The sequence below is a fragment of the Gallinula chloropus genome (genome assembly GCF_964237585.1).
Source record: "Gallinula chloropus genome assembly, chromosome: 4".
Classification (NCBI taxonomy): domain Eukaryota; kingdom Metazoa; phylum Chordata; class Aves; order Gruiformes; family Rallidae; genus Gallinula; species Gallinula chloropus.
In genome coordinates this window covers 73,797,828-73,821,043 of record NC_140088.1, presented here as the reverse complement: position 1 = coordinate 73,821,043, position 23,216 = coordinate 73,797,828, and the positions used below count along the sequence as shown (strand labels likewise).

Below are 23,216 nucleotides of genomic sequence, written 5' to 3'. Positions count from 1 at the left end.
ATTAATCGTGTAGGTTTCAAGATTGGCTTGCATATATGGGTTTGAAAGTTCAGAGTACAAGTTCTTTCTTCATTAAGGGTCTGATCATTTAATTGAACAAGCACAAGTAGCTCTGTAGGGGGGATGCTTACAGGAACATGAGCTATTGACATCATTGCTCAAGTGCTACATTAAGCTATTATCATAAGCAGATAATGGCTTAGATTAAGCTAAGCATCAGGCTTTATTGAACAGAGCAAAGGTCAGATAAATACTTACCCTAATGGGCAACATGCATTAGTGCATAAAATCACTGCGAACTTGTTTTAGCAGCCTTGATGTGGGAGTTTTACCCCTGACTTCTTTGAAAATAAGGTCACAGTGGGGTAATGAGAATTGAAAGACCAAGCCTGCAAACTTTTGCATATCAGCTAGACCTTTAAATACTGCACTAACTAATATATATGTTAAAAATGATTGGCTCGCTCATATTGGTTCGGAATACATTGTGAACACAGGCTTTTCTGCAACTGACTGCTCTTCCGCTGCCTGAGATAGTTATGTAATGTTAATTTACAGTTTCTTTGAGTTTTATTTCTCTGTCTTCACAGTACTGGGACTGGTACTGCCAATGTGGGCCATTGCTCTAATATCAGTTGGCGTATCCTTAGTATTTGCTGTCTTAGTCTGGATTTTTGTGTGCCCCTGGATGAAGAGAAAAATAGAAAGTAAGTAGTTGCTTGATGAAATGCGAGTGATGTACAATCATGGAAAATTTCATTTCAGAGCTAGAAGTGCCCTTGAGAGGTCTCCTAGTCCAGCCCCCAACCACAGGAGGGATGTGCTTAAACTATTCCTCGTGTATTTGTGTAACCCACTCTTAAAAACCCACAGTGGTAGAAATTCAAAACCTTGTTAGGCAATCCATTGCAGTGCTCACTTCTTCTACAGTCTACCAGAAACAGGAAAATAAATATTGGAATATAATGCATTTTGTATTTTAGTAAGGAAACCCTAAGGAGGAAAAGTCTGGCAGAGTTAGCATCTTTAGGCGACTTCTTTAAAGTAAATAAAGTTGAAGTAATAGCAGCTTTTACCTTTACAGTGTTTTGATTGTTTGCTTTGCTGCTCTCAACAAATGCAGTGTGTAAAACACAGAAAAAAATCTGTAAATGAGCAGCTTCAGTTACCTACCTTGGCAAATTCTGTAGGAAGAAACAACAATGCTCTAGAATTTTCTGAGATGAATTTAGCAAAGATAAGTGTTAGAAATAAATAAAGAACATGTATGAAACAGAACCAGGTTATTGTATCCACGTTGATCTATGCCACTGATGCAAACAGTGGAAACATAAGCAGCAAGACGGATAGGTTTGGTTTAAAATTACAGTACTGTTTATTTCCTTAGGCCGGTTAAAGAAAGATGCTGCCCTGTCAAGGATATCAGATGAAAGTCTTGATAAAATTCAAGATGAAGAAACACCAGTCTTTAAAGAGCTTCCCGGTGCCAAAACATCTGATGAGAGCACGATTCCCCTTACTGGCTCAGTAACAGAAGCTGCTGGGGCATCGGATACTATTGCAAATGGAAACCATCCGCGCGTACCGTATGGTAAGAAACTAAGACACTCAGAGGGTTTATTTTCTCCCTGTTTCGATAGGGTTTCTTACCTGTAAGTAGGTCTCAGTTGTAAATGGTAAGTTAGTGTTTGGGACTTCCAGCTCTAATCCCTCTGCAGCACTTGTTGGGACAATGCTCATTTACAGGTGACATTTTCTAAGGAGGACTTAAAAACAATTACATTGTGTTTGGCTGTATTTCAATTTTAGAAACAGCCGAAAGCAAAGATTACTTTCCTTTTTGCTTTACTTTATATCCTTAATGGTGTTGCCATCCTTTTAAGCAGTGGAAAAATACAGAGAACACAAACTGCTGATGTATGAAGGTTAAATTCAGCGTAAAGATGATTAGCATACTACCACAGGAGATGAAAAGATTTGGGCTTCAGTTGACAAACGTATGACCATTTGGAGCATGTCCACTAGGAAAATCTCCCACATTGTTTTCTGAACATATATTTATAAGAAGCAGGCTTGTGCGTATAAAGCTCTTTTGTTCTCCTGTGTGGTGGGATCACACACAAACACACACACACACCCCCCACCCCACTTAGTGGTCTGCTGACTTTGATATCGCTTTGCTAAGATCTACACAGCCCTGTAATTTGGTTAATAAATGCCTAATGTATTCAACTGATCCTTACAAAATCAAATAAGTCATGACGTGAAGCCCTTTGAGCGTGTGCTTCCAGTTTAGAAATAGCTAAACCAATTCTGAATGTTGCAGAGTGGAAATCCAGGAAGCCAGGAAATGAAGAAGAGAGTTTCTGCAGAGCTACTGCCTTAGCTGTGACGGGTCCAACAGCATGCACTAATGTTAAATATATACACTGTTATAATGTTCATAGAAACAAGATACACAGTATGTTGGAGTAGCTGAGGAGGTACTTCTGCAGAACAGGAACTTCGTTGCTTTCTGGGTTTATGAAATTATTTTTAAGATTTATGTGAATGTGTCTTAAACCTAGGTACTTTTGAAAGGTGACCTCATATTCAGCATGAAATTACCGTAAACTGCCTTTCCTGAAATTCTTATTATGCCTATTCAACGTAGACAAAACCTCAGAAAAAGTAGATCTTATTTGGCAAGAAAGGAACTTTATAGAAATTACTTCTCAAAGAACCAAAGGATTTAAACTTCAAGTATCACCTTTGAATAGCTGACCCCAAGTGACCTGCTGCAGGGAGACCCAACGCTGGAGCAAAGCTCTTTATCGCACAGGAGAGAGTTTCTTTTGCAGTGAATTGAATCTCGCCTTATTCACTGGGTATATTGCAAATTGATTTCCTTCGCCCTGTACTCTGGTGTCTTGCCAAGTGGGAGGGAAGGGGCTTCTGTATTACGTTTCACAGAAATAAAAACTCTAAATCTCTACCTTTTTAGGAAGGGCATTTTCGATGACACACACCTCAGTGAAATCACCTGTTTCCAACGGCACCTTCAGCTTCGATGGTCAGATGAGGAGTGACGGCCACGTTTATCACACTGTGCACAAGGACTCAGGTTTATACAAAGACTTGCTCCACAAAATACACTTGGACAGGGCTACTGATGAGAGGCCCACTCAAGAAAACAACTACAAACTGTTACGACGCAACAACAGTTATACTTGTTACACAGCTGCTATTTGTGGCATGCCCGTGCATTCCTCCTTTAAAGCAGCAGATACGTCAACTCCAGAGGACAGTGAGAAGTTGGTGGGAGACACTGTTTCCTACTCCAAGAAGCGTGTTCGCTACGACAGCTACTCCAGCTATTGCAACGCAGTGGCGGAGGCAGAGATTGAGGCAGAGGAAGGTGGGGTGGAAATGAAGTTGGCCTCTGAGCTCGCAGATCCTAACCGGCCCCCAGTTGATCCTGTGGAAGAGGATAAAGAAGAGAAGGACACGTCTCAGGTCCATCTACTTTTCCACTTCCTCCAGATCTTAACAGCCTGCTTTGGATCCTTTGCCCATGGAGGTAATGATGTCAGGTAAGAGGATGCGATCTCAGAAACCAGCAGTTTTACAGTTTCAGTGCTTAGAACAAGGTTTGCCGGTTTGGCCGGTTGGAAAGTGTGTTCATTTCTGTGGGCAGGTGATATCAGGGCTGGGCTTTGCAAAGCTTGTGACACCTGAGTACTTTGCAGGAGTTGGGCTGCTCAGTCTATGGTGTATCTTCTTCCCAGTGGTAGCATCTTTTTTAGTCACTGGTAAATAATTGTGCAGTAATTCGTTTACTTCAGGTTTAATTTGGCAGGGTTTGAGGCACTGAGACTCCCCCTGACATGCCAGCCACTGTAAAAGCAAACAGGACGTCCCAGCCCCACAGAGTTTGCAGCCTATTTTAACTGCAATAGCAGGGACCATCAGCAAATGAGAGGTTTAGACTATTTTTAGATTATTTTCATTTCTTCTCCCATTGCAGAAAGAGGCGTGTGAAGAATGTCTTCTTTTTGATTGGTCCTTGTTGGGTTGTAGCTGGGGCTGTACTTAGTCCCTTCCCACCAAACCCTTGCTGTGTTAGCTGTGCCCTGCTGGTGTTGGTTTCAACATTTTCAGCGGGGCTTTGCAGCCTTCATTGCTTTCTTAGTTCCTCCTTAGGCATCCTGGCAAATGCTGTCCCACTTAAGGAGAGCAGTTATTGCTCCTCGCTCTTGTCAGCCACCCAATTTAACTCACAGCTCATCTCAGAACCACTTACAAAGATGTTTCTTCCTTCCCTGTCCATCCAGCATCCTGAAAATTTGAAATAGGGATTTCTGAAGAGACTTCTTGGCCTCACTCTTGTTGTTACTCCCCTTGTATTCGAAGGGATCTGACTCTGGGAAGGAGTTCAAAGTCCCCACATCCTCTAGACCCGGGGGCAGCAGTGCAACTTTCTTTCTTCTTGGATGGTGTCCGTTGATCAGGACTTCTGCTCTGTGCACACTGGGCAGGAGCAAAAACCCATGGAGGCCAATACCCATGCTCTGCAGGTGGCCAGCAGCAGGTGCAGAGGGCAACATAGGAAACAGGACAAACACTGTGGTATGTCTTGTAGTGTACCCTGGGAAAAACCACTGCAAAGAATTCACAGCCTACCACAGTGGGTGCCTTTGCTCCTTTATTCATCACCCTGTAGGTGAAGCAACACATAGTCCTCAAAGACTCTCAGATTTGTGCAAGTACCGCTTGCCTTTTCTGTAGGAGGCAAGGGTAGTAGAGTTTGTTAGAAGTCTTCTGTAAAGATGCAGTCAATTCAGAAATCAAGTTTGGTGTTACAGGAGCTGGACAGGATGAAAGACAAAGTTTAGACTCTGTGCAGAATGGTTTGGTGCATCTTACAGCCTAATTCTGCCAGAATTCTGCATTTGGACAGGCTTGTTGCCTTGGCAATATCCTTTCCTGAAATTTCATATTTTTTTAGTGTTTTACAGATCTCTACTTATGCCAGTGATCCTATCAAATTTGCCAGCAAGCATGTGTTTTTATTAAATGCTATTTATTTCAAAAGCTCTTCTTACGCTGAATTAATGCAATTGGAAAACTAAAGAACAAGTTATCATAGTTTTTTTCAAAACTGGTGGAAATGCAAGAAGATGGTCATGGGTGTGGGACTGGGTAGGAATCCAGCCTGGCAATTTTACTGAGTTCTAGCTAAGCAATAAAAATTAAAGACCCCTTTATATACCAGAAAGGCTGAGTAGATAAAACACTCTGGGAACACAGATATCTATCCTGTGGAGTCTGTAGCAGAGACATTTTGCCAGTCTTGTCTAGCAGAGCAGAAGACTTCTTACTGGGCTCTTGGCTTCTCTGTGTGTCGCATAAAGTCTGCAGAGCTCAAACAGCAGTGTGTTATTTTAAAAATAATGCAGTAGAACCTAGCTAGTAACATGGCTTTCTGTCCATGTTTCTCTAAGCAAGCAAGCCTTGTCAATCCACCTTCCACAGAAGGCTGCTATTTTTCATCTCCCTCCTTCGTTCACTTTCCTTCTGCTCATTTTAGATACTGCTGTCAGCTGCTTCTCTTTTTCTTCCTCCCCCCCTACCCCAGCCTTGAATCCTGTTGTTAAAATCCCACTTTCTTTTGCATTTAGTTTTAAACTCCTTACTCATATATTTAAAGCAGCATCTCCATTGTCCACATCTTTTTCTTTGTTCTACATGTTCCCACCCCATTCTGGAACTCACTTTTCTCCCATATTTTCTATTTGTTTTCCATCAGGGCTGTTTGCTGTTGTTCCTTGAAGGGACAGGAGCAGATAAGAGGATCAAAGAGAGAAAAATTAGAAGTTAACATAAAAATGAAAACCTGCAGGTAGTTAAATGATTGCCCTGTTTTAGAGCATATTTAAGCATGAAGTGTATCTATAGACCAAACCATGGTGCAGCTCAGAAACACTTTATGGAGCAGAAGTGCCCCATATAGTTTGGTTAGTGCTATAGTGGGCTGAAAATCATACGGAGAACCCCTTGTTTCATTGTCCAGGCTTTTCCACTGGACATGGAAGAGTTAAATCAGTATTATGGCTTTGACTGCACAACTAACTCATAATACAGGTAGCTAGACCCCCATTTCTTCCAAGCTGATGCTTTTTAGCATCTTACAGTACCAGCCATCTTTGCTGTAGGAGCTGATGTTTGTAGCAGTCAGTGCTGGTGTTGAGGCTGACATCAGCAGGGATCCTGGCTGGGGCAGTTGTGCATTAAAAGAAACAGGGAGTCATGGTAACTCCTTATTTGGGTGACTGTTTTGTTCAGACCATCTCCTCTTTCTGCCCTCCCTTTCCCCAACACTTCTGAATTTATACACACTGTTTCAAGGATGCTGGAGCCCTTCCAGGGCTGGGACTAACTGAGCTGGACCAAGAACCTTGTGACACCACCCTGCACATGGGCTGAATGAAATCTAAAGAATTTAAAATCCCAACTAAATGTGTTGGGACAGAACTGCTGAAAAAAATGTTGTTGTTGAAGTTAATTAGTGGCGCCAAGTGAGCAGGTCCCACTGGCTCAGCACCCAAGCACAAAGGGAGCACGTCAGGTCATTGCAAGGGTAACAGGAGAATAAAAAGGGCAGGATGGAAAAAAAGACCTGGGCCAGGAGCGTGACACAAGGAGAACTGCCAGCTTCCTAAATGCTTGTTCAGAGCCAGCTTTCCAGAGAGGCTGGGAGGCTGTGCTTTGTTGGCCCACAGGGATTATATGCACCTACAGTTTAGTCAGGCTGGGCTTATTTTCTGTAAATATAGGTTGGTTCAGCAGGAATCATGATGATGTGAAGCTCAGCGCTGCAGCCACAGCAGCCTACCTGTGTAAATGCAAGTAGCAGGAGAGCCACTGAAGCGTTGGGGTTTCAAAGTCCGGAAGCATGTCTGAATTAACTAGTTTTCAAAACCAAGGGCAGTTGGGCAGACTGTTTTGGAAATGGCTAGAGATGACTGCTAACCCCATAGCTATCTCCTGTGCTCAGCTCAACAGTGGCTGTTGGTTTGGGAATGGGGAAGCTGTGAGCAAGCAGTGCGCTGGCCCCATAACCCATCCAAACAGGAAGATGCTTTTGTTGACTCAAGCAACCTCTGAAGCTCATTATTCCTTGAATTCTTGCAGTCAAAGCGAGATAACCCACAGAAAGATGCTGTAGGTAGACATGAGGTTTGCTGATTAAAATCTGCTGTTTATGCTGTGGAAAAAAGCCTGAACCTTGTGCTCCTGCACACCTGTCTGTGTCTGCATTTAGTCTTTCATCATACAGATTCCTTCTCCTAGAAATGGGTAGCCTCTTCTGTCTCTTCCCCCCGCCCTGCTCTGCCTCAGGCTATCACTTCTGCTGTCACAGGAGAAATCCCAGGGATGAGGGAAGGAACCCTGTGCCCTGGCTTGTGTGAGCAGGCATCTACCCCAGGCTCATGGATTCCAGCCATGGAGGAAGGTGGTTTATTAGTGTGATGGCAGCAGGAGCCATGATGCTCCATATGAACAGGGTGACTTCAGACAGTGCTACCCGCCCGTGCCTGTGTGTGCCACGGTGCTGATGGTACCAAGGTTTAGCTGGGACATGCTGTAGGGAGGAGAAACCTGCTTGCAGACCTTTCACAGTTGTGCAGGGGATGGCAGCTTTGCTGCATTCCTGCTGCATAAATGGTTTGAATGTGGCTGCTCTAATTAAATTTCATGTGAGGACTTCAGGCCTACCCTTGCATATTCATACTTGGGTATTACAGAAAAAAGGGGTCATTCGTGTTGGAGTCTGCAGGTAATGCCATATAGACTTCTGGCACAAGTGTGACAAAGAATAGCTCTCTTATTTTCCAAACAATAGAGGCTCGTTACTGAAGACAGGATTTAAAACTATTTCAGAGCTATAGTAAAAATGATTAGTATTTTTTATATATTTCTACACATTCTGTCAGTGGTTTTAGGGAAATAGAACTGCTACCAGATAGGGAATTCATTGTTAACAGAAACAATGCAAGTGAAACTAGGAAATAACCGCCTGTCCAAAATGTAGGGAGACTAAGCTTCTCCTTTCATCGCCTACAGGCTCCGCTGGAGTTTGAGGTCAGAGCACACAAACAGCAGTGGGACTCACCTTTTCCCCTCTTCCTAGAGTAAATGCGATGGGATTAAAGGAGGAAAGGGCCAAAACATTCCCAGTATCTCACTGCACACAAAGAGCTTAGTGGCATTCAGTCTCCTGGGTAAATAGAGTATAAAGGAGCTATGAGGCTGGATTACAAATTATTTCTTATTTCTTCCCTGAGAGCTGCAGTGAAGATCACTCAGAATATTTAGGAAACAGATCTGTCCATTATGATTACTGAGAGCAGCCTAAAATCTGATTTCTTCCCTTTTTAATAGCAGCCTGTCCTGAGAGCACAGCCTGTGTTCCAAGAAGATATCAATCTTGACTTGTGTCCTTCGTTGTGCAGGCACGTGGCATCTTTGTTGCCATGCAGGCAAGCCAGAGAAGAGCAGCAAGAAATGAGGGACTCTCATTGGGTGTGGGAATCGCATCCCATCCTGCTGTAAGCAGGGCCTGTGACTGGGCTTGCTGGGGGAAGGCTGGTGCTATTGGGCAAGGGGAGGATGGACCCAACACTACAGGGAATTGGGGTTTCAGAGCCAGCATTTACAGGACACAGTGATGAGCTACAGGAAGAAATGCATAGGCTTCCTGACTCATTGACACACCCAAAGCTTGTACTTCACAGGATGCAGCTGTGACACACTTTTATTGCGCTATGGTATATCCCCTATTTCAAAACATTATTTGAACTAGGATAAAACTCTCTGAGATCTGAGATCTTTGGAGATAAGGACTTCTTTTTTTCCTTGTTGGTAGATACATATGCACCCTTACTCAGCGGCGTGATGCCTCCAGGCATAACCGCAGAAATATATTCAGAAATACCATCCCAATTATTTTCTCAGTGGAAAGTTCATTTGTGAAATCCTGGTTTGGGAAATAGTCAAATGACTGGGGATTTTGTAGTTATATTTGTAATAGTGGAAGACTAATATAGATTTCTCAGATGTCTATTTTGCTCGTCATTCAGTTTTAATCAGTGATAATGTATGTGTCAAGTTTTCACTCAACTAGAAAAAGTGGTTAAAACACAATCTGCTTTTTAGGTAGCAGAGGATCAAAGCATGGTCATCAAGTAGTCTGTAGACTGTGGATTGTAACAAAGCTTATTCAGAGTGTAGCATTCAAATACAATCAGATTTTTCTCTTTCAGCAACTCGCTACTCCCCTCAAATAAAAAGTAGTGCGGTAACAGCAATGTTGCTAGTTCATAAAATGTTATTACAAGTTTGATGGGATTTGGCAGTAGAGAGTTCAGTTGATGGCATCCTCCCATTACTGAAGAAAACCCTTAATTTAAAAAAAAAAAAAAAAAAGAAAAAAAGAAGAAAGGTCATAGTTGCCCTTTCTCCAGAGAAAAACCTGAACTTGTGGCCCAGAGGCACTTAAAAATATCTGCTCGTGTGAGTGTGTGGATGGGATATGGTAATTTCTAAGCCTGTCTCATGATAGCTAAATGTGGGGGGTTTGTTGGTAATACTATCTGTCTCACAGGGGAGAGGAGAAGCCAACTATTTATAGTTCAGATTCCCTGTCAAATGCTATCTTTCACAACAGCTTTATAAATGGTGCAGGACAGATTCTCAACTGGCACAAGCGAGCAAAGAGGAGAAGTTGTGCCAGTTCACGTTAGTTGAGAGCGCTAGCGCGACCGTCGTGAGGGTCAGACAGCATTTCAGAAACACTCAGCAGCACTTTGCTGAAACGCCGTCACACGCATCTGCAAGTACGAGCATTACTGTAGATGGCATTTAAATCCTGCCTTGCGCCTCTGGGTAAGGCAAACAGCCCCTACACACCGTCCCTGCTGCAAAGTCGTGCACCCTGCGAGTTATTGGGGCTGGTGGACCCTGGTAGAGATGGTTAAAAGTACTGAGCGTGGAGAATACACTTCATAACAGGTAGACTCCAGAGTTAGGCTTCTTATGCCATAACATTTTGTAATTTCATGTATAAATACATCCTAAAATTGAGTTGTAACAGTCATCTTCTTATGCTCAGTGGAAAAAAAGCATATTAGGTGTACAAAACTAAAACAATACCATGACAGGAATAGCTTATCTTGGCTTTTAAACCCAATAACTAAATCATATGGTAACATCCTGGAAAGCACTTCAGTTACATAGGAACCTAATGGCAGTTTTCCATATAGATAGATGCAGGCAGGTGTTTAGAGCCTGTGGGTGACCATTTCAGGCTTTTTTCTTCTCCCTCTAAATTACCAAGAATAAGACTTGGAGCTCCATCACGAAGGAGAGTTAGTTAAGGTAAGAAAAAGAGCTGCGTGGGAGAGTAAGAGAAAATCACTTCTTGAAAATAGACTTGGGAAATGAGTCTTAGCCAAATGCATGGAAGATTTGAAGTCAGCTTTCCTGCTGGTCATGTCCTGAGTCAAATCAGATAGAACTAGTGGGAAATATTGTGAAAGCCACATCCCCGTCTAGCTAGCGTCCTTGTGGTTCATCTGCTTAGTCACTCAGCTGTAGGAGACATCTGTTAACTGCAGAAGGTCTCAAAGCAAAGTCTCTTATCCAACAACTGCTTTGTTTTTGATGTGGAGTTTCTCTCTTGCTCTCCTTGGGACTGGTTGTCTTCTACCAAAGAACTCTTCCTAGTCCACGGATGGTTGATTACACGTGTTTGTCGTAATGTCTCAAAGATGGATCCTAGTCTTCATGAGTCAGACATACTCATTGTGAGCTATTGGCAGTTATGTAGTGGGACAGGCCTAATGGCTTTTTCTAGAGCTGTTCTCCATTAGCATAGGAAGAGTTGATCCACAAGCTGAAGGAGCCATCTGAAGAGCCGTGACGGTGGTAGATGGGAGCCACCAGCTGCGCACCACTGCTTGTTGTTGGTAGCCTCTTGCAGGTATTCAAACTGTGAGATGTCATTGTCCTGAGGAGCTGACTGTTTAAGTCGCATTGAATATGATTTACAGGGAGAGAAGTGTCTCTCTGGTATGGATAACCAGGGGTAGAGATACCCACAAATGAAAATGCAGTTAATTACCTTTTTACCTTTCCAAGCACATATGGATCTGGTGCTCCTCTGCTTTGTTTTCATACAGGGAGGGTATCAGAAGTCTTGGCTCTGTGGGCATCAGTGTCATCTCTTCTGATCTGCTGGGCAGCATCAGCCTCTTGGATCCTCTGAGACTGAGCATGTCAGCAGAGTTTTGCCTTGCCTTCCATTGCCACAAATAAAAAAATAACCTTTTACTCAAAGATTAAGCAGAGTTGATTCACAGTAGCATTTGCAATTAATTAAAACTGGACTTTTGGTACAAATGAGCCTAGTTTGCTGCTGTGGTTTTTGAAGCATTTTTGTCTTGCCATTTACAGGACTGACAAATATAAAAATTTCTCCAGAACAGTCAGGAATCAGTGCCTGAGCTCACTCCACATATACCTGTAATTCTCAACAGGGAGGTTGTCTCCATGTCATAAAGCACTGCAAGAAGGGATGATCAGTTTTCCCTTTAGTCTTCTGATTGGTGTTTTAATTACCTTTATCCATCCTTCTGCATCCATCAGTTGAAGGTACAATGAATTACCTTTCTTTTTGTATGCACAATAAAGCATTTAAATGTGCAAGTAATATAATCCACACCTGAAACACTGGCAAAGAAGTTGCAGGTCGACTTAAAAATAATAGAAATGCTTCGATAAGGAATCTCTACTTCCTTGAAGATAAAATAATTCTTGCATTTAGGCACTAAGGGCTTTTCACATACCATCCTTTCACACAAAAACTCAATAGATCAATTGCATACTTAGGCATAGTATCAGACCAGAATTTTGAAGTATTTTTGCTAGTGAAAATCACTCTTTATTTAAATTTGTTTATTTCTTCATCACACTACCCAGTGTCTTCAAACCCACATGATTTTACTATCCATGTTAGCTCACTAATTTATTTCTAGCATCATTCTCAAAATCCCTAAGAATTATTAATTCTATTTTATATCCAAGACCATTTTCAAGTATTTTCATTTGCCTCACAACTTGAATGCTGTTGTGTGCGCGTTTGAAAGGGAAAATTCCTTCTTAGTTACTTTGCTCCAGGACCACCTCTCAGGGTTCAGAGCTCGATTTCTCAAGGACCAGAAGAAAGAAGGAGGGTCTGATGTTGCTTAGATGCGACGAGCTTTGCGATGCTGAGGACCCTCATCTTGGCAATTAGTGCTCAGCCCCTAAAACCTCGTATCTGCTAGGGATGGGATTCAAGTAAATTATTAACTGTCACATACGGTAGCTTGGTTTTCACAACATTTGATGTTAAAACTGGCCCTTACTCCATCTGTGTGCTTTGGAATGAGACCAGGAACTAAATTTAGCTGGTGCTGGCTGCAGAGCGAGCATAGCTGTCGGTCCTGCCTGCGTTGCTCGCTGCAACCCACTCTTCTTATCGGTTTACAAAGAGGGGACCTTCCTGTTGGTTTTCAAACGTTTTTGAATGACATTGGACAGGTTTGCTTGGTTCTTCTTTTGATTATTTAGACTTAAGTGCAGTATTGCCTTGCTTCTCATGCTTTTCTGGCTGTGGATAAATGCTGCTCAGCAGGGCAAGCAGCTACTCAGTTTAGCAAGAGAGCTACACAAACAAAAAAGGGGGATGCCAAAGTTCTTATCTGCTTTTTAGTATTTAAGCGTCTAAAGTAACTGGATACCAGCTTTCAAGTTTTTCTTCTCTCATGTCTAGAAACTTGATGCTTTTTTAGAATAAACAGAGTCAGAAGTCTCACTCCAGGCACTCTAGACTCCAGCCACCAGTATCGTGTGACCTGCATTAGAACTGGGGACTTCAGTGTTCCCAGCTTGCAGGTTTTTTTTCTAGACAGCAGCAGCAGGGTAGCAAAAAGGGCTTACGCCAGCTCTGTGTCACCAAGAAGTCCTCTCTGATCCAGTCCAACTAGCTCTGCAATGTGTTTGAAGAGGACTAAATCACCTTCCCAGCTGCATTCTGATCATATCTCCAAACATTATGGGTTGTCAGACTAGATTATATTTGTATCTTCTTGTCTGTGATGGCAATTTTGTTCATTAATTTCCCTCTTTGACAAGAGGAGCTAATTTAATACTTGAATTTTAAAGATGCAGAGCTCTTGAATCTGTAAATTTTGAGATAATTTCAGCACAGCACTAAAAATACTGGGTTTTGTCCCAGAATAGACATAATGAGGTATTACCGCCTCTGACATTTCAGGAAATGGTTTGTAAAAGAGAAATTCCTTTCAGTGTTCACTATAGTTATCAGTGATGAAGGGACAACTCAAAAAACAACATGGTAGGAGTCCCCTGCTGTAGCCTCTCCAAGAGAGGAGTGCTGCCCATAGGGTCAAGTCAGAGCATTGCTGCATGTGTGATGAAGAAGAACCATGCAGGAAATAAGAGCCTTCCTCCAAGGCAATTACCTGTATTTTCATAACTCTGGTGATGTTTTTCTGTTTCTCCAGCAATGCAATCGGACCCCTCGTTGCACTCTGGCTTATCTACGAGCAAGGTGGTGTAATGCAAGAAGCATCAACTCCTGTCTGGCTGCTGTTTTATGGAGGTGTTGGCATCTGTGTGGGTCTCTGGGTCTGGGGTAGAAGAGTTATCCAGACCATGGGTAAAGACCTCACTCCCATCACACCGTCAAGGTAGGTGCACAGTTGTCATTAGGGCTGCGTGAGCTTTGTGCGCGAGCCGATCGGAGAACTTGCCGCTCCGGTATTTTGTCTGTAATGCACTTAGCTGGACTTGCTGTGCTTTGATTTTAACGACAACCTGGCTTTGACTTCTCCGTCTTTCTGAAAAAATGAAAGACAAGAAAGAGGAAAAGGAGAGAAAGAAAGAATGAGAAAGAAATGGAAAAAAATAATGCTAACCCTGTAAACTAATACGGAATGTGTTTGAGGTGCAGAGGTCCACATGAACAGCGTCTTCTGCTGATGACCTAATTAACGTGGCAGAAGGTGCATTTGGAAATGGCAAGATTACAGTGGCTTTCCCAGCGTGCTTCAGACTATTAAAATCATATGTATTTATTACAGTAATTTTTGTCCTTGATGCGTACTCGACCTCTGCTGGTGCTTAACCGAATTACTAAGTAGGCATGAATCACTGCAGCGTAGAGTAGAGTAAAGGTCCCTGACGCAATGAGCCGTGCAACCGCGTTACTACAGATGACTAGCCTGTGCTGTTCCCATTATTCAGCCCTTCCTTGTTCTCTTAACTTGCTCCTATGACAAAAATCCGTTGGAGATAAAACAGTCGAAGGAAGAAACGGGTAAGACTTTGGCACGCTGCATGGTATCAGTCCGAGCTGATGCAAAGAGTGATTGTGAAGTGTTTTCTTATGCTTCCCGCAGTGGATTCACTATTGAGTTGGCTTCGGCGTTCACAGTTGTGGTAGCTTCCAATGTTGGACTTCCTGTCAGTACTACACACTGCAAGGTATGCCTTTGCCCAGCGACTGCAGTCAGGGCAGTCTGGACTATTCGTCTTAAAATCGTGCCACCTGAGCCAGCGGATAATGGCAGGGCGAGGGGAAAACAGTCGCTCAGGGCAGACGCTTAGGCGGAGGTGCATCAGCGCGTCTCGGTTGTGCCAGTGACACTGGAGAACAATCAGGCTTCCAAAATATGCGTTGGAGTTGCCACCGTAAAGGTGCTGTGGTTGAGCAGAGTGTGACTTCCAGAGTGGTGGCTAAAGAAAGCCAGCACTTACAAAACCATGACCTCAATTTAAAAGCGAATGATTACAAGGAAGAACCTGTTTTCCTCCGACAGTGCCATTTGAACCTGCTCAGGTAGCATTTCTCCCTTTGTTCAGAGGCTGAGTGCGCACCATTCATCATTTATACTTCACTTCCTTGATAAGTGCATGGCATGGGATTTCCTGCATATAACTCTTTTACTACAGGTTTTCCATCTGTCTTTTTTTTATTTCTTCACAGTGGATTTTGCATTGAAGTAATGTGTGCGCTAACGGTACTTGTAGCCTCAAATGTGGGTATTCCAATAAGCTCCACCCATTGCAAGGTATTGGAGTTTGCAGTGATCGCATCAGTAAATCACATCACTAGGACAAACCATAACAAAATAGGAGAGATACTGATCGTTGCAGATTGCCTTCACTATGCGATGTGCCGTGCAGCCAGCCACCGCAAGATGATGAGGACAGCTTTTCAAGGCGGTATGGCTAGGCAAAGTCAGCGCTATGAGCAATTGCACAAAAGTCTGGAACGTCTTTCACCCTTACATGATTGTGTTGAACTAATATAGACATATGAAAATAATCTAGACTTGTAGTTTGTGTGATCCTGGTTACATGTTTTTTATTAGAGCCACCTGTTGAAGAACACTGCTACATCATTACGCTAATATTTTAACATCTCTCTTCTTTTAAACCAACCTGTCCTTACTTTTGTGCATTATAATACAGAATCCAGCCCATGTAATTAAGTCTTTGAACAAGGTTGTTGGCTTTTAAAAAAAAAAAACAAAACAAAACCAAAAATGTTTGAAGTATAGCTATAGCCTGGGTAATGAGCAGAATTTAATTGTGCCATATGACATGTTGTGTTAGAAGACATTTATACTGCTTGTAGGAAACAGGGAACATGTGGACATATACACTGCTGGAAGAACATGGTGAGGATTTGGAATTTTGTTCCCCAGCAAATTCCCAAGTCAAATATCCCATCTTTCTTTCCTTTGCTTCCCCATGGACTCCCAAGCACTTGGATATGCAGAGCTGTATGTATCCCTCACCCGCAGGCAGGGTGTTGGGAAGCCCTTCTGAAATCAGAGACCTTAGAGTAGCAAAGCCCCTTTGCTTTGGAATGCATCACCAAGACCTACTAGTGCCAGATCCTGTAGGATTCACTACTGCACCCTGGGGACCTTGGAAACCTTCCAGCTCTGATTGGGGCTGGAGCAGGCAGATTTTCAGGGCTAACCGCTCCCTGGCATGGCAGATAGGCTGGCAAGAAGTCAGGCATCCTCTCCTGTGACATTGACCTGGTTTCCAGTGAAAGAGTCAATGAAATCCACACATCCTGCAAAATGCCCCACGTTGGTTCAGTTGGCCTTTTTCTAATGAAAACCATTTCTTCAGAGAGCCTTCCTCTATTGCAAAATCATTTCTTTCTTCTGCTGCAGAGCTCTTTGAGAAGTGGCCAAGGCTGAGCTGCTCTGAAAGGCTGTTCAGATTTCCTGGCGTTGGCCGAACTCTGCTTCCTCTGGATCAAGCAGGGAGGGGAAAAATAATAACAATGTGATGCACTTCTGAAAATGCTAGCCTGAAACCACCTCCCTTTAACCTCACTGGTATATCAAATGTGAGATGAAGAATTCGCCAGGGAGAATAATATGGCTTTGATTATCCCAGTTGCGTGCCTGAAGCACTTCTGGCCAACCATCGTAAAAGAGCAAATCCACTTTGGTGCTGACAAATAGACTGAATTTAAAAAGAAAATGTCTTGGGAGCCATAAGCTAATGAGAGGGCAGCATCAGGAGGCATTCACTGACTCAGGGCAGTTCAAAGCCTGGTCTTTTCTAACCACAGAGCGAAATAATTCTTTTAAAAAATACTTCCATAAAAGCAGTTAATACGGTTAGCCTGCATCTGCTCCCTGCAGTTTGCTGTGCCTCATTAGATGGATCATTCTTAATAGAAAGATCCACTTGGCAGTAGGATTAAATTGTACTAGGATGTCACGTTATTGTAACTGACTCTGTGCTTCAGCAAAATGGGATCCCAAGTTGAAAGATCCTAAGTGAGTGATCAACCCAAGATAAAGCAAACACTTGTAACAGATGTATTCCTTGTCTTTTTTGAGGTCCTGGTGAAGGAATAAAAGAACTGTTATATATAATTTACTCAGTGGGAAAATGCCTCTCTGAAAGTGCTGCCACTCACTGAGACAGAAATGCCTTCTTAAAAATCAGCAGAAAAATAATTTTTCCCTAGATACCAAAAAGAAAATGGGCTCAAGGTGAGCTCAGTCCTAAGCCTCTGGCATCAGGAGTGGGAATTATTCTTTTCCCCAACATTTGCTCCACAGCAAAATAGCATTTGCTGAACTGTGAGCCCTACCGAAGGGGTGCCAGTCAACTGAATGTGCAGCAACTAGATAAACCCATGGCAACAAAGTAGCAGTATGAAACACCTTAGGTGCATGGAGATCTTTTAATGGTCAAACAATAGATTGTAATGAAAGATGGAAACCGAGTATGAAGGAAAGCTCTGAGCAGCAGTTTTGAGGTATTGGAGCAGAGGTGGTGGCAAGCTGCAGAAGAAAAGCATTAGCTTTTCATAAAGATTCTTCAAACCCTCTCAGGTCAGGACTTGCATTTGGTCCTAGATCAGAGGCTTTGATCTACCTGTGGTAGCCATTGCCTGATACCTGGACCTAAATCTATGGCCCGGCAGCTTTTCCATGCTTGGTGCCTGCTGCCTGAACTGCACCTTCATCCTTGCCACGAATCAAAGGGCACAGGAAAGTCTCTCTGAAAGCCTCCAAGTCTGGAAAAAAATGGTGGGAAAACCATAACCTTTTGAGCCTCCAAAGGAGTTTGTGAGTCTGGACATGGTAGCCACATTGCTCTGCCTGCATCTGTTCAACCACCCGTGGGATTGAGCACGGAAAAGCTGGTGGAGTGTGAATGTGTACCTTGCCTTTCTGCTGCCCAGGGAGGCAAATGATCATACCGAGTCTTACACATAGAGCCTGTTATTTATTCTGCAGCCTAGAAATAAAGAGGCATTTCTCAGCTGAAACAGGTTGAACGTGCTCACATATGGAGAGTGCAGGAGTTCAGTGCTTTTCTGTGCAAGAGTGACTTTTGCTGAGGTCTTACTGTCAGCTTTGTTTTGCTATTACAAATAGGGGGTCTTGAAAAATATTCTCTGTGTTGCTATGATGGAATCATCAGGTTCTGTGTGTTGGTATGATACACCACTGCACAGGGACAAAAGAGCCAAAAGCATTTCTGTAATGCTTTGAGCAGAGCATAGCGAAGGCAAACTGCACTGGTTTCAAACCAATCTCAAAGTAGATCTCATTCATCTGAAATCCTGCGGATGGTGTAATGTCCTTACACCCCAGTTTTAGCTACTCTCTTAACCTCTAGTACATTTTAAAATCACTATTAATAAACTAAACTTTAATAATGTTTAAAAGAGATTACCAATGCCATCATTGCTGATACCTTTTAAATTTCAGGAAGGACTCCGAGATTCTCGTACGTAGACTGCAGGCTCACTCACTAAGCACTGCTGCTTGTTGCTAGCATGACAGATGGATGCTAAGGATGTGCAAAATGTAAAGCAGGAGCCTAACAGCTGAGCTGCCAAAAAACCAAGCGCTGTTTCCTCAGGTTAACACTTCGATATAGGCAGAAGTGTGGGGTTCCCCTGAGCTAGGCACCTCATAAATCCAGCATGGTGTATTGTCCCCTGTAGGGATATTCAGGATAAATATTACCTGACAGACTTCCATATTGGATCAAGCCTTAGTCTGAGACCTTTTCAGTCCTAGAATATCAAGTTTAGTTTTTCCTTGTTCTGTCACAGCCACTTTTGAGAGTCTTTTTTCCCTGGAGTTACAGGGTCTTCCACAAAGAGCTCTCTTCTCCAGAAAGAAAAGTTAGGGAGGTGTTAGAAGTTAAATAGGTGTTAAAAAAATTGCAGATGTGATATCCTCATCCTATCTACCTCTGCTTCCCTGTACTCCCAGCATTTCTCATTTTCCTGGCTCCACACATGGGGAGAAGCCCATCCTCTAATCTACAGGCGGGGGTTGATACTTCCATTAAAGAAACGGGCAGGGAAGAGGAGGCTGGAATGGCATTGCAGGGAACATGTGCCCAGCTGTGTCTTGGAGTTTCCCTTCCTTCAAAACAGGATATTCCTTCCACATTTCTTGCTGCTGTTCCATGTGCTTTGAATAGACTGGCACACGTTTTTGTTAGCAGCGTGGAGGGCCACTTCCAGGGCAGAAAGGAAACAGTGTTGCCGAAGTTTTTCAATGGAGAGGTTTTTCCCAGACAGTTCTTTCTTAAAAAATAATAGGCTGGGTTTGTACCTGAGCTTATCGACTGAACATACATTTGAAGGAAGACAAGGTTGTAGCTTCACCCATACTGCAGTGAGTTTTCTCTTTGAAAACACCGACCTGCCCAGCTTCCCTGGTAGCAGTGCCTTCAGAGGATATTTTGTTGGTGTTTATCTGTTCCCCACCTGAAGCCAGACCTCTAGATGTCCGTGCAGTTTGCATGCCCCGTAGCATCAGGCTCACGTCTTTGTCCACAGGGAGCATCTTGATTCTGGGAGCTTTGCTTGGCTGGCTGGCCTCGGAGGGCTCGGGCTGATGACTTTGATGTAGGGCAGCGGTACGGGGTCTAACTGTGTGCTGCCTGTCTGCCCCCTGACATGCTACCACTGCCATCACGGGTGGGCTCAGCTGCTTACATTGCTGTTGCTGTCCTGTTTCTAGCCCACAGTATTGAAACGTATAGGTGCAGTTTGGAGTCGGCTCCACATGCCCAGCTGTAAGCTGCAGAGGTTCAGCAGCTGCTGGGTGACCCCGAAGGACATCCCAAACCAGCAAGAGGACAGGCAGGTGGGACGGGAACCGTGCTAGCTATCCCAGCCTGCCCTGCTCCACCATTTCTGATGGAGCCTTAGAAAAAATCTTCCCTGTGTTTCCATGACTTAGGCCGCGGTCTGGCCAGGCTCAGTGGACGCTTGCCTTCTCCCCTGCAGACTGACTGAGGCGCTGGGTGGGCGAAGGGCTGCCTTGGTGGCAGTCATGGCTGATCCAGGAGCTAGCAAGACAGGGAAAATCCCACAAACTTAGTTCTTCTTCTTTGGCTGACCTGGAGACCCAAGAAAAACAGGAGATCATTGAAAAATAAAGGCTAAAGCACCCTGGAGTTGTTGCCCTCCTGCCACCCCTCCAGAATAGAGCCATCGTCATCATCAGGGGCTCCTTTCTCTCAGAGCATCGCTTGGTATCAGCTGACTGGCATTGGTGTGGCCAGGGGCATGTTACAGGTGCTGACATCTTGTCTCCTTCTCTCTTCCCTGCGCTCCCAAGGTCGGCTCCGTGGTGGCCGTCGGCTGGATCCGCTCCAAGAAAGCCGTTGACTGGCGCCTTTTCCGCAACATCTTCCTGGCGTGGTTTGTGACTGTGCCGGTGGCCGGCTTGTTCAGCGCCGGGGTGATGGCGCTGCTGATGTATGGGATCCTGCCTTACGTCTGAAGAACCTCCTTCGCTGGGAAACGGGGAAACGGCCGAGCTACCACCGAGGGGAGAAGCATTCCCATGAAACAACCAGTCGGAGAGGATCCATCTTCCATATCTAACTTCTTATCTACTGTACATAACAATGTGTCATATTGGTGACATGGTGATGTGGTGCCATTTCTTATATATTAAAGAAATATATATGCATATAGTAGGTAACAATACCTAAGTTATATTATCAGTGGGGTGAAAATAATTGCCTAGAATTTAATATTTAGCAAAATTTGTACATAGTGTATCATTTTGGTGGCAATTTTTTAATCTTTTGGAGAAGAGTATGGATTAGGAAATGTTTCTTGTCCATTTGATATAAGAAGAAGCGAGGTACAGGACTGCATAACATGAATTTTTTTAAAGCTATTCAGATACTGGAACAAAATAAAACGTGCGGAAGTGCTTTTCATAAAATAACTTCATATCATATTGATCCTCGTGTATCATAGCGTGATGGTTATGGCTGTGTAAATACTTACAGACAGGAACTTTTAAATGGTGCATTTCCCTTATATATTTTGGATAAGAAAGTTTAGGAAGTACCAAAGAAGCAGGGGAATAGCTTGCCGATACTATGTTGTTGTCTACACATGTGGGCGTGTGTTGTTCTTTTCCCCCCACCTCTAATTCAGCGTTGTTTTCCCCAGGCTCCTGCCAGCGAGGGACGCACTGTTCATGTCTTAATGTAACTTAAAAAGAAGAAAAAAAAGCCACACAAAAGAGTTAGCTCTCGTTGCTTAGTATGCAGACCACAGCTCTCCACATTAGCTGATAGTAGATCGATTTCATTTTGTGGGTTGAATTCGAAGTATCTCACTACTCACCTTCTACCTTTCCCCTTCGAGTCTCAGCTCCCGGTTGCCCTGGTATCACTTCCCGCAGGGGAACGGACTGTCAGTCTCCCCTTTTTCTGTCCACCCAGCCACAACCATGCACTCTCAGGTACAAGAGCGGGACTGGGGGGGTGCACAGCAGCCCCATGTACAGAAGCGAAGGGCAGCAGCGGGTAGGAAATGGTTTTAGCCCTGATTTTGTGGTTGAAGATATGGGCGCCCGCAAGCAGGGGCTGGCATCAGGAGCACAGCAAGGTTGTGAGCAGATGCTGGGTCGTGTCCCCAGGCAAGTCCCATCCCAAGTCACAGCCTGCTGTGCTCCTGCCATGCTGCTGACTGCAAGGAGGGGATTGGAACTGGGCCTTGCAACTGCAAGGAGGGGATGGGAACCAGGCCTTGTGACTGTGAGGAGGGGATGGGAACTGGGCCTTGCGTGGTTACCAGCATTTGGGATGAGATTTTTTCATGGCAGCTCAGGGGGAAATGGCTAGCTACATCCCCTGCACAGCTTTGGAAAGCACATTTGGGTGAAGGTTACTGTTATGTGGGTGGGAAGCAAAGGGCAAGGGGTGCCCGGAGGACATTGGGAATCTATTACTGTTTAAATGCTGCTAAAATTTTGATAAATGTTCTTGGTACTCCATTGTGACTTTTCCATTGGTCATTCATACTAAATTTATAATAAAAAAAGATAAACAGCCCCTATCACTATTTGCCTCTTGTAGTTTTTGAGTGTCACTCGGCCCTGCCAGCTGCAATGGGAAGCTAAAACCTACTCCTTGGCCCTTTGATCTTTGTTGGCCAAGATCAGTGGAGATGAAACCACGTTCTGTGTGGTGCTGACAAAACCTCCCCTTTCTTCCTGCTGTTCCTGCTCAGCAGCCCCAGCGCCCAGCCCTCACTGTGCCTGGGGCTTGGCTCACAGGCATCTCCCTGGCAGGTTTGGGAGCTGCTTTGGATGCACTCACAGGACACCTCGCTGGCTCCAACTGCACCGCAGCCCTTCTTTCTGGGGCTCCCTAAGCAGCCCCATAACTGCAGCACCATGGTGTAAATATCACCCCAGAGCTATGGTGCAGATAGTGTTTGCAAAGGTGGGATCTATGAGCAGCAGCTGAGCAACCGGAGCAGCCAGTTAATGCATGAAGACAACTTGAGACCTGTGGAGAAGGGTGGAAGACCTCACCCTATCTTGGCACTTGCATAATCAAATGCCTGCCCAGGAGCTTACCACCTTGTTTTACCTTCAGAGACAATCCAGACTTCTCCTAGTTCACGGGCAGGGACCCAGCCATAGCCCTGCCAGATGCAGGCAGCATGCAGAGGGCTGTGCAGGCTCCAAGGGGTACGTGATAATCTCCAGTGTGCACAGCTGGGTGTCTGTTGACACATAGTCCCAGAACAGCATGGGTTGGGAACCTGTGGAGATCATCCAGTCCAACCCCCTGTAAAGCAGGATTACCTAGAGCAGGTTGCACAGGATGGTATCCAGGCAGGTTTTGAGTATCTCCAAAGGAGACTCTACAGCTCTCTGGGCAGCCTGTCCCAGTGCTCTGTCACCCTCACAGCGAAGATGGGTTTCCTCATGTTCAGACAGAACAAGTACCCACTGCCCCGTGTCACTGGGCACCACTGAGAAGTATCCGACCCCTTCCTCTACACACTCACCCTTTAGATACTTATAAGTATTGATGAGATCCCCTCAGTCTTCTCCAGGCTAACAGATCCAGCTTTCTCAGCCTTTCCTTTTATGACAGATGTTTCATATTTATGAATAAAGCTGTTACTGAGGGAAATGGCCAGCAAGGAAGAAGCATCTCCAGAATAACCCTGCCCCAAATACAATAATCTGGAGCAAGATGGAAAACCCAAAGTGACTCTCCGTGCCACAGAGGTATCCTTTGTCATCCCAGGGAAGCAGAACTGCTGCAGGGGA

General features: G+C 44.2%; 1 protein-coding gene across 1 annotated transcript in view; it reads left to right on the top strand.

Annotated features, from left to right (window-relative positions):
• The window catches only part of SLC20A2 (solute carrier family 20 member 2), a 38,571-nt gene extending 16,586 nt beyond the window's left edge, over window positions 1-21,985 (top strand). The window contains exons 6-11 of the mRNA XM_084262659.1: window positions 591-707; window positions 1,388-1,591; window positions 2,984-3,572; window positions 13,611-13,796; window positions 14,508-14,592; window positions 20,244-21,985. Of these exons, the coding sequence (XP_084118785.1) occupies window positions 591-707; window positions 1,388-1,591; window positions 2,984-3,572; window positions 13,611-13,796; window positions 14,508-14,592; window positions 20,244-20,408 (1,346 nt within the window). The 3' untranslated portion in view covers window positions 20,409-21,985. The remainder of the gene's footprint in view (window positions 1-590; window positions 708-1,387; window positions 1,592-2,983; window positions 3,573-13,610; window positions 13,797-14,507; window positions 14,593-20,243) is intronic.
• The last annotated feature ends 1,231 nt before the right edge of the window (window positions 21,986-23,216 follow it).